We start from the raw sequence: 15,199 nt of genomic DNA, 5'->3' as shown, positions 1-15,199 counted from the left end.
ATGATTACCACAGTCGTAGAAGCTCTTGATACTGGCAATAAAGCAATGGCCGTCTTTTTAGACTTGTCTAAGGCATTTGATACCGTATCCCACGGTTTACTCTTAAAAAAACTCAGTTCAATGGGTATTGTTAATAAATCTTTAGATTGGTTCAGATCATATCTTGAAAATAGAACACAGAGAGTAATAATTAATGATCACATTAGCTCAAATAAATCAATTGTATATGGTGTTCCTCAAGGTAGTGTTCTGGGTCCAATTCTATTTTTGTTATATATTAACGACCTCTGTAAACTGAAATTTTCTGGATCTTCAATTGTATTTGCAGATGACACTGTCTTGGTGTTTGCTGCTGACACGTGGAACGAAACGTATGCTAAGTGCGAGGCAGGATTAAGGGCAGTCAAAAATTGGCTTGATCAAAACTTGTTAACCTTAAACATGAACAAAACTAAATATATTACTTTTAGCATTTCCTCTGTAAATCAACCATCTTTGGAACGTTCATTAAAAATACATTGTTGTGTGCAGGAGTGTAACTGTCAATCTTTGGAAAGAGTAGACAACATCAAATACCTGGGTTTAATTATTGATAAAAATTTAAAATGGAACAATCACATTACTACATTAAGAAACAAAATAAGAAGGCTAGCCTACATTTTCAAAAATCTAAGAAACATATTGGACAAAGTTACATTAAAAACTGTATATTATGCTCTAGTTCAATCAATGCTTTCATATAATGTTGTCTGTTGGGGTTCTTGTAACAAGACTACCTTAGAGCCTTTGAATGTTGCGCAAAAATTAATTTTAAAAATAATGTATAAGAGAAATTTTATGTATCCATCAAAGTTATTATATAGTGAAAGCAAAATTATGACAATAAGGCAGTTGTACATAATACAGGCTCTCTGTAAATTTTTCAACAACACTATTACTGCCAAAAGATCTCAACAAGTGCGCATCACTAGAATGGGTTCTTCTTTAATGTATCAGCCGGTGTATACCAGAACATCCTTCGGACAAAGGAGTTTTTCATATAAAGCTCCGTTGCTATATAATATGCTTGGAGAAAATATAAAAACTATAGGTACGTTAAATTCATTCAAGAAAATGGTCAAAATCTCCGTACTAGCTGAGAATGATGATTTTGGATCACCCATGTTGTCGCTTATATCATAATTCCTTGTGGAAGCTCTGTTTCGATACAATCCTTATTTACTTACTGCGCATGCACTTATTTACTTCTAAAATAACTTTTGGTTATTTATTATTATGTTACTTGTTATTATTATTATCTACTTAATTATCGTATTAATATTTACTTTAATTATTGTCTAGCTAAAATATTTACTTACTTACTTTTTATTATAATATTATCTACTTACCTATCGGTTATTATTTACCTTTTTTTATCTAGTTATTTTTTATTTTTTCTTATTTCTTTATCTTATCAGTATGGTTTCCTATGCCTGTGTCTGATAAGCCAGCACAGGTACCTTGTACTTTAGTTAACAGAAGAATATTATTGTTGCCAACTTACTTAATAATGCTTCTTTTCTTTTCTTTTCTTTTGTTGACTTTTTTGTTTTTTGTTTTTATTTTTTTCATACATTTCTTACTAAAATTTTGTTTATTTTTGTCTACCGGTCTCGAAACGTCCGTGTCATAAACTTTTCTTTTTTTGTTTAAATTTAATTTAATGTTGTTATTATTTTAAATTTACATATATGTATTTTTTAAATGATATTATTGTAAAGCTGCACATCTTGATACAGGAATGCCCTAGTGAGATGTGCAGAGTATGCTTTTTATGTAAAAACTGTTTTTTGAATTAAATAAATAAATAAATAAATAAAAAATAAAAAAATTAAAACTATTTGAAAGTAAAACAAATGAAGAAACTCGGATTTGAAGCATTATTTTGAAATCACCCTTCATTTAACCCGGTGTAATCATAAAATATTTCTGCTCTGCAGGGTTAAAACATCTGTTATTCAACCCTAAACACCAGAAAAAACTTTAACCCTAAAATAGCCGAAAAATATTTTTTTTTTGGTTTTTTTTTTTTTTTTTTTGAAAATGCTCAAATCAAAAAACTTTATGTTTTTTTGGGTTCCCCATGTGGTGTAGATTCTCCAGTTTCCCGCTTGTACTACGAGTTTCCGGACACCGTGTATAAGTTCGTTTTTTTATTAAAAGAGTTTTTAGTCCAAAAAAAGACACATTGTTTTGTTGCTGTAAAGAAGTATGATCAAGAACAATTCACGACATAGAAGGCAGAAGAGTTGACGTACCTGAACGGGGGCTCCACCTCTGTGAGCCCGCATGCCCCCGTTCGGCATGCGGGCCCCATTGAGTCTTGCAGATCTGCCCACGGCAGCCCGGTAAACCTTCCACCACAGAAGTAACATCGCTGCTGCAGGAATGTAGAAGGAACCGCATGCTGAGAATATCACGTAGCTAGAACAAATAAACAACAGGCTATCAGAAGAGATAAATTTGCGAAAGGAAGCAGATTTGCGATATACTCCCTAGAAATGTGTGCCAGACACAGCAAGACAACAAACAGAGCTTCCCATAATGGCGAGGAGAACAAACCAAGTAGCATGAAGCAAGGAGAGTGGCGTGGTTTCATCAACAAAGGCATCTGACAGTATACAGGCATTGCATTCATTATAATACAGGGTGCGGCAGAGAGGACGGACGTTTTTGAGATGGGTAGTACACTCCCCCTCCGTCTACGAGAGAGGTGGAGGGGGTGCCGCTTGAATCGTTAGTTCCTAGCATTGTTTTACCAGTTGTCGTCATGGAGCCGTGGACGGTGGAGCACCGCGTTTTCGCCTATGATTGTTTCGTCCGAAATAATGAGTCAGTCACAATCACTTCAACATTCATCGGAATAAAGCTGTTCTCTCTCGAAACACCATCCTTCGTTGGGTTGAATCACTTCGCAGGCGTGGTGAACTGATCAACAGAAGACCAAGAGGAGCTCCGCGAACAGTTCGAACTCCTGAAAATGTTGAACGCGTTCGAAAAGCCTTTCTTCGCGACTCGATCTGCCGGAAACATGCTGCTGCACTTCGCCTCAGTGATCGTTCGGTAAGGCGAATTTTGCATATGGATCTCCGCTTTCACCCCTATGATATAGAGCGATGTTGGAGAGAGTCTACGACGGCCGGCATAGTCCAGTGGTAACGCATTGGACTGCCATTCCGAAGGTCGCGGGTTCGAACCCGGCGTGCGCAAACAAATTTTATTTGATTAATTTGTGTTATTTCACAATTAATTAATTAAAATAATATATAGTATATTTGCGGCACGTTCCAGAGTGGAAGATACTACCAGTATCGCCCTGGTGTAAGACCACAATTCAGAATTGAAACGTTGCTCCAAATGGCTTTAGCCGTGTTTAGTGACTAGATCTGAATAGCCAGGTACTTCCCCACCTTCCTCTTTCCCTTCCCCACTTACCTTCAGTCTCACAACATCCCCAATTGGGGATGCCATAGTCTCACTGGCTCCAGACGGGAGCAGTTGGGAACTACCTGAACAAAAAAACGCGAACTTCCAAGAACGCCTCCAGCACTGAATCAACGATTCCGGCCACCACATGCCTGATGTGATTTTCCACACTTGACTGTCTCAAATGCTATTTCCTCGCAAACCTGATTCCATCAATAAATTTGTTTTTGTTTTAAAATTAAAACTATTTTATGATTTTTTTTAAACCGTCCGTCCTCTCTGCCACACCCTGTATAACCACTTAGTGCGCTGCGTAATCCCAAATCGGGTAAACAAAAGTTCGTGCCTGTTCCCAAAATTCAATATTTAATTACACTATTTAGTTGGACACTTTTACAAATGTGATATATTTTACCCGCCGTTGTTGCCTTTTCATTAGGGTTGCTAAGCCAGACAATTCGTTCAAGAACGAACATTCAGATGGACTGCGCACCATACATTTGCCTAATTTTATCGAATTTTACTTTTTTGCGCAGGTTCTTGTTATTTTAATGTGTGCTCTTCGTAATTTAATGCATTCTTGAACCCCCCTGGTGCCAAAAACATGATCACGTGGTTTGTCTCCGAAATTATACCCGGATTTTACGTTAGGGAAAATCTACCTCTTCTAACGACTGTGGTGCAATACCAATGCCGGGAAATAAATATTAAAGATAAAAAGTAATACATTCTTTATTGTTTCGTAGGTCAAGTGGGCAAAATTTCATCAATGTCGGAATTAAACTGTAGATTTGTATAAAAATAAATAAAACGCCGCCCGCCCGCCACAGATGCTCTCCTTTATATAAATACTAATAGACACGAAAAATCACGGGATAGGAATAATATTTTTTTAAATAATATTTCTGTCAAAAATAGGCGAAAAAGTAACTGCATATAATGGTCATCACTCGTCTGAAAGTTCCAGTTTTGAAAATTAGACTTATATTCAAAACAAATTTGAGTAAATTGAACCACATTTCAAGTCGAGGGTTAAGGCTCTCGACTAGCAATCTGCAGGTCGTGGGTTGAAATCCCTGAGTACTCAAATAAATTTTATTTGATAAATTTGTGTTATTTCATAATATACTCATTAAAAATAATATATAGTGTATTTGCGACAAGTTCTACAGTGGAAAATACTCTCAGTATCGCCCTGGTGTAAGACCATCATTAAGATTTGAAACGTTGCTTGAATTGGCTTTGGCCATGTTTGGTGACCAGATCTGAATATCCAAGTACTTCCTCACCTTCCTCTTCCCCATCTCCTTACTCCTTACCCTCCTCATTACCTTCAGCCTCACAACATACTCCAATTGAGGATGACATAGTCTCCCTATATTTATACGGCTGAGAGCAGTTGGGACTGTTTTGCGTTTTCACATAAAAAATAAAACTAAAATTATAATTTTTATTTTTTTAATTATAATTTTTTCTCATTATTATTGCTTGGTGACGGTGGTCGTAAAATTTTCATTTCCAAAGTTATTGGTAGGATTTATGAGATTTTGAATATAAACTGGATATTTAATTATGAAGCTTAATTTCATTAAATCCCCTTTAAGGCGATAAGGCGGTATTACTAAAATCTCTAATGTTTCTAGAGGGATTTCTACGGATGTAAGTTATTTATATTTGAGATTATTAAATACAGTACTATACTATAAAATTAGCGGTAAGCACCATATTTTATTTTTCTAAACGATGAGTTAGTAACTTACCGAGGTATCCCTCTAGAAATATTTGAGATTTTAGTAATACGTTCATCAGAAATAATTAAAATAAAATCGATTTTACAAGCCTGCTATGGCAAAGTCGACCGTGGGTCCGTCTTTTAGGCCGGGCTGTGCGCAGAATATAGTTTTTACACGATTACAATAGACCAAAGCCGCGTGTCGCATATTTTTGTGAACGGCTGCTTCACTTAGGTCGTAAAGATTATTTTTGGGTATTGTCTCGTTTTAAGGCGAAGTTTAATGCTAAATCACTATTTTGATTAATCTTTCTAACGGATTGGTGTACATTATGAATACCAAAAAATATGCTTTAGATAAATTGAAGGTGTTCCTATCGTTTCTTTTGAGTAGAATACAAATAATTACTCAATAAAAAAATATAAATGTAAACTTCTAAAATTTTTTTTTTTCAATAGAAATTTATGAACGCGTAAAGGAAACAACTTTAAAAAAATACAGTATTATAGTTAAGATTATCTGTGACAGTTTCACTTGATTAATTTTTTTGCTTTCTTATAAAATTATCTACAAAATAAATAAAAATCAGTTTTGTGCTTGAAATCGAACGTTAGACTCCGTTTGTCAAGCGATTTTAATGCCTATTACCTACAATATAAGGTTTTCCAAGAATATACAGATTTTTGGCTTGTAGCTTCCTCTTAAGCTGAAGTATTCTCTTCCTTGTTTCAATTAATTATTTAAAAACAAATACAAACATCAAACGTGTCCGTAACAAATTCGACGCTATAAAGGTGTACTTTAAATCCTGCAATGTAATTATAACTTTAATTTCTTAACAACAAGTAACGACATTTACTCGTACATAGTAGACATCTAAATTATTTTGAACTCTCGGATAATCACAAAGTTAAACCGTTGTAGGAATCACAGTATTTTCTTGGGTTAAGTTTTTTAAAGCGATGTTACCATCATAAACCGAGGCTTGCCCCAATGGGATATTTTTAAATTCCTACGACAACACACACTTACACACTAAATAATCTTGAGTAAGAAAGAGCTGTTGAAAATGAGACAAATGATGTACATATGTCTGCTTCCCCCAAGAAAACCTCACCATCTCCCTGACAGGTAGTTATGTGAATACCGTACAAAGAGTTCTAAATGCTCCCAACCGTTTGGAGCCAGTGAGACTTTGGCATCCCCAATCATTAAGTTGTGAGGCTTGAAGTAGTGGGGAGGGGTAGGAGATGGAGAAGAGGAAGATGGAGAGTATCTGACTATTTAAATAATATCATTATTACAAAGAGTTTCAATTCTGAATGGTGGTCTTACACCAGGGCGATACTGAGAGTATCTTTAAAATTAATAAATTGTGAAATAACACAAAATCATAAAATAAAATTTAGTTTCGCATCCCGCGATTTGAACCCGTGACCTCCGGAATGCTAGTTGAGAGTCTTACCCCTCGACACGCATGAACTTTAATAATGAACCGTTTCTCCCGTTGCCGACGATTTTATAAAAGCGCCTGGCCACGGCGACAGACTGGAAATTGGTCAAATAAGCCGTAACAATTATTCCGCGTTCTTCAGTTGTGTATCGCTCCATTGCTCATTGTCAACTAATTCTCTAACTGTCTACACCATAAATTTCAAAGCACATTGACATTTGACTCCATTTGCGAAAATTATAGCACATTCACATTAAGATATTACTTTTGCCCCATTTTGAACAACTTAAAATTATGGGATGAACGGCGAAATCTATGTGGGTTAATTGCCTTTAAACCGCAGTAAGCATCTTATAATAAAACATAAATATAATATTTCCGTATCAATATTTCAAGGTTTTATTTTTTGAATAAGTGCGGTCTAATCCTAAAATCGAACATCCCAAAATCTCTATCGCTCGAGTGGATGTCTCGATTCTCCGATAGCGATCAAGAGATATTCGTTATGCGACATCTACTAATTAAGTCTCGATGAACTTTGTCGAATGTTTAATTTATACGTATTCTTGAATTTTGAAGGGTTGAGGAGATAATTATTTTGACAGCCCTGTAAATATTGTATATATTTCTAATGTTTCTGACGTTTCTTTGATGGTAGTTCGAAATGCCAAATTTTCTACTCACCTTAGTTTTGACATCTAGATCTGAAGAACATAAGGGTATTATGAAGGAGAGACATAATGAGTACCACCGACGCACTGACGCTTCGTCAAGTCTAAAATTACTGACGAAGTCTTCGTCTATCAAATCAGCGAAAGCATCGAGTCTCTCTCTTGTTTGTCTCAAATCAATTATTAAAATTATGTTTTGCAACCAACATCGCCGGTGAATCAACCATTATATGGGACCTTAAAAAAACTTTGAAAAAAATTAGCCTAACGATGTTAGGTCAGGTTACAATACTTTTTTTGTGTGTTTTTTATTTATTTATAAAATTTCATTTTATATTTAATTATAACATTTTCTACTTATTTCTATTACATTGAGGACACTTTAAAATAAATCTAAAATGTATTCATTATCGTATTTAGGCATAACCCACGAAAAGCAGCAAGGCTTTTAGCTTCTTTAACATCTGTCGGTAATTCATTAAAAGCTTAAATCTTTTAAAACAGAGATTCTTTTGGGTTCCCGACAAATTTGTTTTTGGAAGTCTAAAATCTCAACAGTTTCTCGTGGGGTAGCCATGTATTCCGAAATTAAAATTAACATTCTTTAACATGTATTTTGGTAGCATCTTATTTTTTAACCAATAAATATTAGGGTATTGTAAATTATTCGCTGACATTCCTAGTTTTTTCTGCATAATAATCATCTTAGAATACCTACTACAATTCAATACTGCTCGCATACCTTTATTTTGAATTATTTGCAATTTCTTTATCTGTGTTTGATTGCACAAGAAAAGGACAATAGAGCAGTAATTTAAATGAGATGCTACCATACTATTGACCGGTCGGTGGCCGAGTTGACATCGCGCTTGGGTCCCACCCAGGCGTAATGTGTTCAATTCCTCGGCTGGCTAAGTCCTCCATCACAACAAAAGCAAAATTTTCAGCTTACTGTGGTGGTAGTAGGAGATTTTAAAATATTGTCAGGTTATTCGTAACCCGGGAATGTTTGTCTTTCTTTTTGCAAAAAAAAACAACTATTATAAACTAATTTACTTGTATTTAATAATCTAATTTATTTGTTAATCGAGTGGAATAACTTTTTACATTTAGCGTTTAAGTATGTACCTTCGACGAAACTCGAGAATAAGAAAGTCGACCAATGTCTATACTTTCGACGGTGACAGCGAGCGGCCTCGATTGGAGAATCGAGCCACTCGGAATTAGTTTTTCAATGCCAAAAATAGATTTTGATGTTTGATCAGAAACCACACAACTCATTCCTGGCAACTTCAAATAGAGATATTGGAAAATAATGATTTATTAGTATCCCTTTACATTATTTTTCAAAATACAGTCGAAATGATATTGTTTTCTCATATAATGTTTTTACCAGGCTAATCCATCAAAGTGTCAGTTCTAACATTAAAAACATCTACGCACCGTATTTTATCAATGGTACTATGATGGATTTAGTAGCCACTTTATTTTCAACTTTAACTCCACGCAGGAGACCACGAATTTTTTTTTCTTCATTGCCTATGTCATTTTAGCGGATGCTTTGTAGTGGATATTTTTGAGGAAAGGAAGAAGATGACGTTCTGAAAGGAAAAGGAATCTAGGGATCAGCAGTGTGTCCAGGAGTGACTGACGTACGAATCTGTATGTAACGGTGGGTGTAGACAAATACAAGATGTTGATCCCCTGATAACGACAGAGAACGGTAACATTAGAGAAAACTGCAGTAGTAAGTTGCTGACGCCCGAGGTACACTTAACTCAATATCTCTGCATCGGAATGAGACACGCAGTCGAATTAAAGTTGTAGTTTATGCAATAATACTCTTAGGTGATCTATGTACTGTGGTATTTATTGGGGAGCTGTTTGAACAAAAGAGGCACACAACTAACGTGCATCGCCTTTTATAAGATCTTGCAAGCATTCCATCTCGCTTGCACTCATCCACATTCGTACAGACATCACAAAAGTCGATGAAATGTAGTTTTTTAACAGTAACATTGTGCTATACAGTAGTGAATGGTGGAAGAAATCGGAGATGCCCGAGAAAGACATTAGCATAATCAATATTTGATTTATTGATTGTTCTCCCCTTCTATCTGAAATTAATTTTAGAGTCCCGAGCGTTAGAACTAGAGAAAAATCACTTTTTCATCTCCGTAAATGTTCTACTAATATCAGACAAAATGCGTTTATACAGAGCCTGTAGTATATTTAATAAGAATTTTAATGATATGGACATATTCACATGTAATTTAAGAACCTTTAAAATATATGTAATAACTAATAACTAACATTAAATAATTTTAAATATTCTACTGGAAGTTATCATGTTGTTGCTTTGAATCCTTTCCAGTTACTTACCTTCCAATTTATACTGATGTGTTCAATTAAGTTGTAGGTATACATTTATTATATTGTTATTATTGCTATTGTGTAGTGCTTTTATTGATTGCTGCTGTGTTGAAATTTTACAATACATTATGTTTTGAATTTTAGATCAGTTAATTTCAAATTTTTGAAATTATCAGTTATTAGTATATCAGTTAACTTGATTTTTTTTAAATTTAGCTTGTTATTAGTAAATCAGTTAACTTTGAATTTTTATTAATTTGTGTTCTTACATCTTCTACTATTTTTTATTTATTATTTACAATATTGTATTTTTTGTAAATCTCTCAGGCCACGAGTACAGAACCCTTAGTTTTTTTTTTTAATATTTTTTATTATTATTATAATTTTAAGTGAAAATCTGTTATTGGATTTTATCTTCATATTTACTTTATTATTATATATTTAAATAATCTGTTGATTTTTCCAAATAAATAAAATAAAATAAATAAATAAAATATATCATTAATCAATATCAGATTCTAAGTGTTTACACCTAAAGAACAAAAAACCTTTTCAAAGTAAATATTAAATTATGTTTGATTGAAGAAGATGCTAATAGGTACTAATAAATCAAAACGAAACATGAAACAGAACAAGACACAGATAAATCACAACTAGGAATCGAACCCAGGATCTTTTATTTTACCGGGACAGGCGTCTTAAACCACTCGACCATTGGGACTCGTTATATTTGTCGATTTCATATTTTAAATTCAGAATTAACAATATTATCTTGCAACCAATTTTTCCCATATTTTTAGCATCTATATTTTTAAATGGAAACGAAGTTTCTAATGAAATTGGTTTTTAACCTAGATAGTGTGTCGGATAAAATATCCGATTTTTATTTATATGGTATATCTATTGACTTTGTTTAAAAGTCTAAATGAATATTCAGGTAATAATAATCAATCAATGTTATATATCATTAAAGACTAACTAGGAATCGAACCCATGATCTCTTGTATTAGCAGGACAGGCGCTGCGTCTTAAACCACTCGACCATTGAGACCTATTTATCAAACTTCATATTTGTCGACATCATAAATAAATCAATTATATCACCAGTAAAGTAGCACTTTTCAACTGACAGATTTCATAAAGTAATATGAATTTTATTTTCCCTCCAAGCGTCAATTTACTAGCAGAGAAGCAACAGACACAAAAAAAAATCATTTTTTTTTCCTCGCTTAAATTTTACACAAAAGCCGAAATTCTAGGAAAAAAATAAAAGTTGTCGTAAAAGTTTTTCGTATATATGAAGAAATTACACACGCGGAAGAATAATTATTTTGAAGGAATATATTAATTTTGAAACTCTTTGCTCTATGTTGTATATCATTTTACAAATACGATGTAAGAAAACATCGTTATTAATGTTTTACTTATTACATAACATTGTTCCATCTCCTTGAAAGTGTCAAGACAAGAGCGTTCCTCCCGAATTTCCCGGCGGCCCGACTAGAAGGCAGATTGAGCATAGAATATTTAACGTTTCAACACATTGAAAAAAATATTGTGTTTATCTTTATATCATCTGTAGAAGGTTTTTTTGTGAGAGTGGAACAAGTCAGATACGGAATAATTGAATTCAAGGATTTTTAGTTGGGCTTGGGTGCGAAAATGAGTAATCTGAAATCGTTGACTGTTGTCAAATGATACGATGCTGATTGTTAACAATATGATATATTATGATTGATTATTATTACCTGAATATTAATTTAGACTTTTAAACAAAGTTAATAGATATAACATATAAATTAAAATCGGATATTTTATCCGAGACACTATCTAGGTTACAAACCAATTTCATTAGAAACTTTGTTTCCATTTAAAAATATAGATGCCAAAAATTTGGGAACAATTAGTTGCAAGATAATATTGTTAATTCCGAATTTAAAATATGATATCGACAGATATAACGAGTCCCAATGGTCGAGTGGTTTAACACGCCTGTCCTGTCCACAAAATTATCACATAATATTTACTTGGGCACGCCGGGATTCGAACCCGCGACCTTCGGCTTGCTAGTTGAGAGCCTTACCCCTCGACCAACGAGGTCGGATGTATTTTCGCACCTATCCATGTTTCCCCTTCTTACACCCTTGTTATTCTATAATTAATTCACCCACTCTTACTCCTTCCACTATTTAATAAATTATTATTCTTCTGCCGATTTGGGTTTGCCCCCATCCTCTAATCCTTTACCCGACGTTAACATATATTTGACCTTCGTATGCAACTTATTCTTATTGTGGAATGAATATTTTGTATCTAATAAAGTAGTGTGAGCAAGTTTTTTACTTTAAAATTACAGACAAAATACTTAGACACGTGTATTTAGCTACCAAAATTAATCTGTCAACTTTTTAAAATTTTTGGCATTGTTTTTTTTTATGTAACACAACACACAACATAAAGGAATTTCCATATAGGCATACGCCCAACTCCAACGATGTAGGTCGATATTAAGTTGATATCGGATATCAGGTGGATGTACGAACCTCCAACAAAGTAGAAACATTTTTTGGGCTAAGTGTCTTGTCTATGTAATTTGTCATAGACACGTTTTTATTTGGTGGAAAGCTGATAGGCTTTCACGTAAAAGGAACGTTTTGCGTGTTTATTGCTTTTTTACGTATAAATTGAACGAAAACCAAGCCTTTAAGGTTCTGTAGGAATACATTCTTGAGGCAGTTTACGTAAGGAGTACGGGAGTGAGTGGTTTTGCCCTTACGTCCTCTGTCCTACTATAAGAGCCTCTTCATGTGCCAGGTTCACTCCTTCCTTTCCTCATAAAGACCTTCTACACAGCTTCCTTATAGATAAAATGGGTCCTGAAAGGAAATCATTTTTTACCCGGCCTCCTGTGTCGAATTAATGTTAAAACAATTTAAGCTGAACTACGCAATATATCATCAAAAGTAACTTCAAAATCTTCTGTTTGAAGTGAACTTCAGTGGTTTATTTAATCATCAAATTTATGCGAAATTCGAACGAGGAACATCATGAAATTCCAGCTCAAAAAAAAAACAACACTGACAGCTTGGTTTATATGCAACGTGCAACCGCCTTAGCAGGGCAGCATACTAGCGATGTCGTGTTGGTGCCGGAAAGAGCCAAATAAACCCGAACTTCTGGTTGAGCTCAACAACTCGGCATTGAAACGATTTACCGGTCATTCTGTCAGGGGGGGATATAACTTCGAAAATTGGAACTGAGAAAAAGATACGGTAATTTCGATGGCTTGTGAGGTCACACAATTGCCTAACCACATCCACCAATGAAAAATTCTGAATTTCTATAGAAAACTTTGAAAGGTGAGTGCAGGTTAAGTGGAATATCTATGGTGATTATTGTTTGTTTCTTGTGGTTTCTTGTGCTTTTTGTTGTTGTTTTGCAGGACAGTACTTTGTCATATAGAACCTTGTTGTCTTAGTGAGTTGTTTATTTATGCTTTCTGTTTTCTCTTCCTTACAACACTTTTATTGGGAACAATTGAACGGAAAACATTTCGACAGGGAACATTAACGTTCCTGTTAAGTTGGCCATGCTATACAAATAACCCCAAGGATTACTGGTAAAGTAAGCCAGGTACTCTCTCGATCCCCTGCATATTTAATGACAATAATTCGTTTAATCTACATTTCATTTTCGTCTTTGTCGTGTAATTTGTCAAGCTGTCAAAATGGTTGACAAAATAATAAGTCATTGCTTTGAGAATCGATTAATCAAACCTGTGATTGCAATAGGCGAATCAAGAGTGGACTGTAAAATATTAATTGTGAACTTTGAAGTTGACACAACTATGTTTGGAGATGGTGAACATGGAGTAAGGAAGAAATCCGACTTAACCCTTTGATATTCTTCAAAGATGATGATGGTATGATTTCACTCACAGGATATATGATTTCATACACAAGCTTCCATAACATCCAGGTTGGATAAGAGAGACACTGAGAGAACCGAATATGTTCACTGCACAGGCCTTCTACCCTGAGTTGATATTAATAACAGCACTGATAACAATAGATGTTCACCAAACAGGCTCCATCAATAAACTGGTTTGACAGTCACTTTTACTGTTGTAAAATGTCATACACACACGTGGGTATAGTCAGATAATGTAAGGTACTCGTAGCTAAAAATAGGATGGGAAAAAAATATTGAAGGAAGATGAATAGTTGCGTCGACAGAATCCTTATGCCTTAAACTCTATTCTTAGTCGAATCGACTGCGCCAAAACACAATGATCATAACTTGACGACCTCCGCGGTTGAGTGATTATGATTCTTGGCTACGATTAAGAAGCGATTAGGTGCGCAAGTAAATTATATTTGAATAATTTTTGTTATTTCACAATTTATAAATTAAAAATAATATTATAGTCTTTTTACGTCACGTTTCAGAGTGGTAGATTCCCTCAGTGTTGCCTTAGTATCGACCATCATTCAAAATTGAAACGTTTTTAACTGGCTTTAGCCGTGTTTGGTGACAAGATGTGAATAGCCGGGTACTTCCTCACCTTCCTCTGTCACGCTTCCTTCCCCTCGTCACTACTATCCGATCGAGCTGAAACTCAGCACATAGACTCACTGTCGATTACAATGCATTCCATCAACTTTTGGTGACTTATTTATAAGATTTGTAAGACATTATAGTAAAAAACTTTTTTTTTGTTGATTTTTAAAATTTATTTGTGCTCTTTTCGATAACAATACACATCGTCACATATAATGCTTAAAAATAATCATGTTTAGAGTGAAAATTATTTTCAGTTTCGCTCAAATTATTGTAAATACGGCACAAGTCCCAACTACTCCCTACTGTCAACTACGGCATATTCATTTAATGAGGTATCTTGAGAGACTTAAGGGTGTGAGATGGGAAGGAGATGAGGAAGAGCTATGTTGGGAAGTATCTGACTGTTCAAATCTGGTCACCAAATACATTTCAATTGTGAAAGATGGCTTTGCAATAGTCCAATTCTGAAAGTACAAGTACAACCCGCAACTACTATATAACGTGAATTAAATCATTTTTAGAAGTACACAGTGAGGATGGATCGCCAAAGAGCTTGGTTTTTTGGACCACACTCCTTGCTTCATCCACATTCATACATCGTCTTATACATACTCTTTTGTTAGGGTCCCATTAGGGCAGTTGGTAGAGCTACGTCCCGGCAAAGCGAAGGTCCTGGCTCCAAGTCCCAGATGTATATTTTTATGATTTTTCTGTTTCAAATTTTCATTTCAGAAAATTGCCAATATTCGTATTATCTTCAATAATACATATATTTAATGGATTCAAACCCACAATCTCAGGAATCGTAATCAATAGCCTAAAAACCCCGCATTATGAATTATAATCCCTAAAGCAGATTCATTATAATCTTTTTTTATACATTCGCGCGCTGCCCCTAACAAGCGTATTTATTGATCTCTCTTTCTAAAGACAGTTTTCTT

At 34.5% G+C, this 15,199-nt stretch overlaps 1 protein-coding gene across 1 annotated transcript in view; it reads right to left on the bottom strand.

Annotated features, from left to right (window-relative positions):
• Window positions 1–1,466: 1,466 nt before the first annotated feature.
• LOC149414969 (alpha-1A adrenergic receptor-like) overlaps window positions 1,467–15,199 on the bottom strand; it is a 39,983-nt gene continuing 26,250 nt past the window's right edge. Inside the window, exons 3-4 of the mRNA XM_089642954.1 lie at window positions 2,298–2,463; window positions 1,467–1,478 (exon numbers count right to left, since the gene is read on the bottom strand). Coding sequence (XP_089499080.1) covers window positions 1,467–1,478; window positions 2,298–2,463 — 178 coding nt within the window. The remainder of the gene's footprint in view (window positions 1,479–2,297; window positions 2,464–15,199) is intronic.

Source organism: Hesperophylax consimilis, chromosome 19, assembly GCF_061612785.1.
Source record: "Hesperophylax consimilis isolate HC1 chromosome 19, BYU_Hcon_1.0, whole genome shotgun sequence".
In the NCBI taxonomy this organism is placed as follows: Eukaryota; Metazoa; Arthropoda; class Insecta; order Trichoptera; family Limnephilidae; genus Hesperophylax; species Hesperophylax consimilis.
Note: the sequence above shows the minus strand (reverse complement) of the source record. Positions and strands in the feature narration are given on the sequence as shown.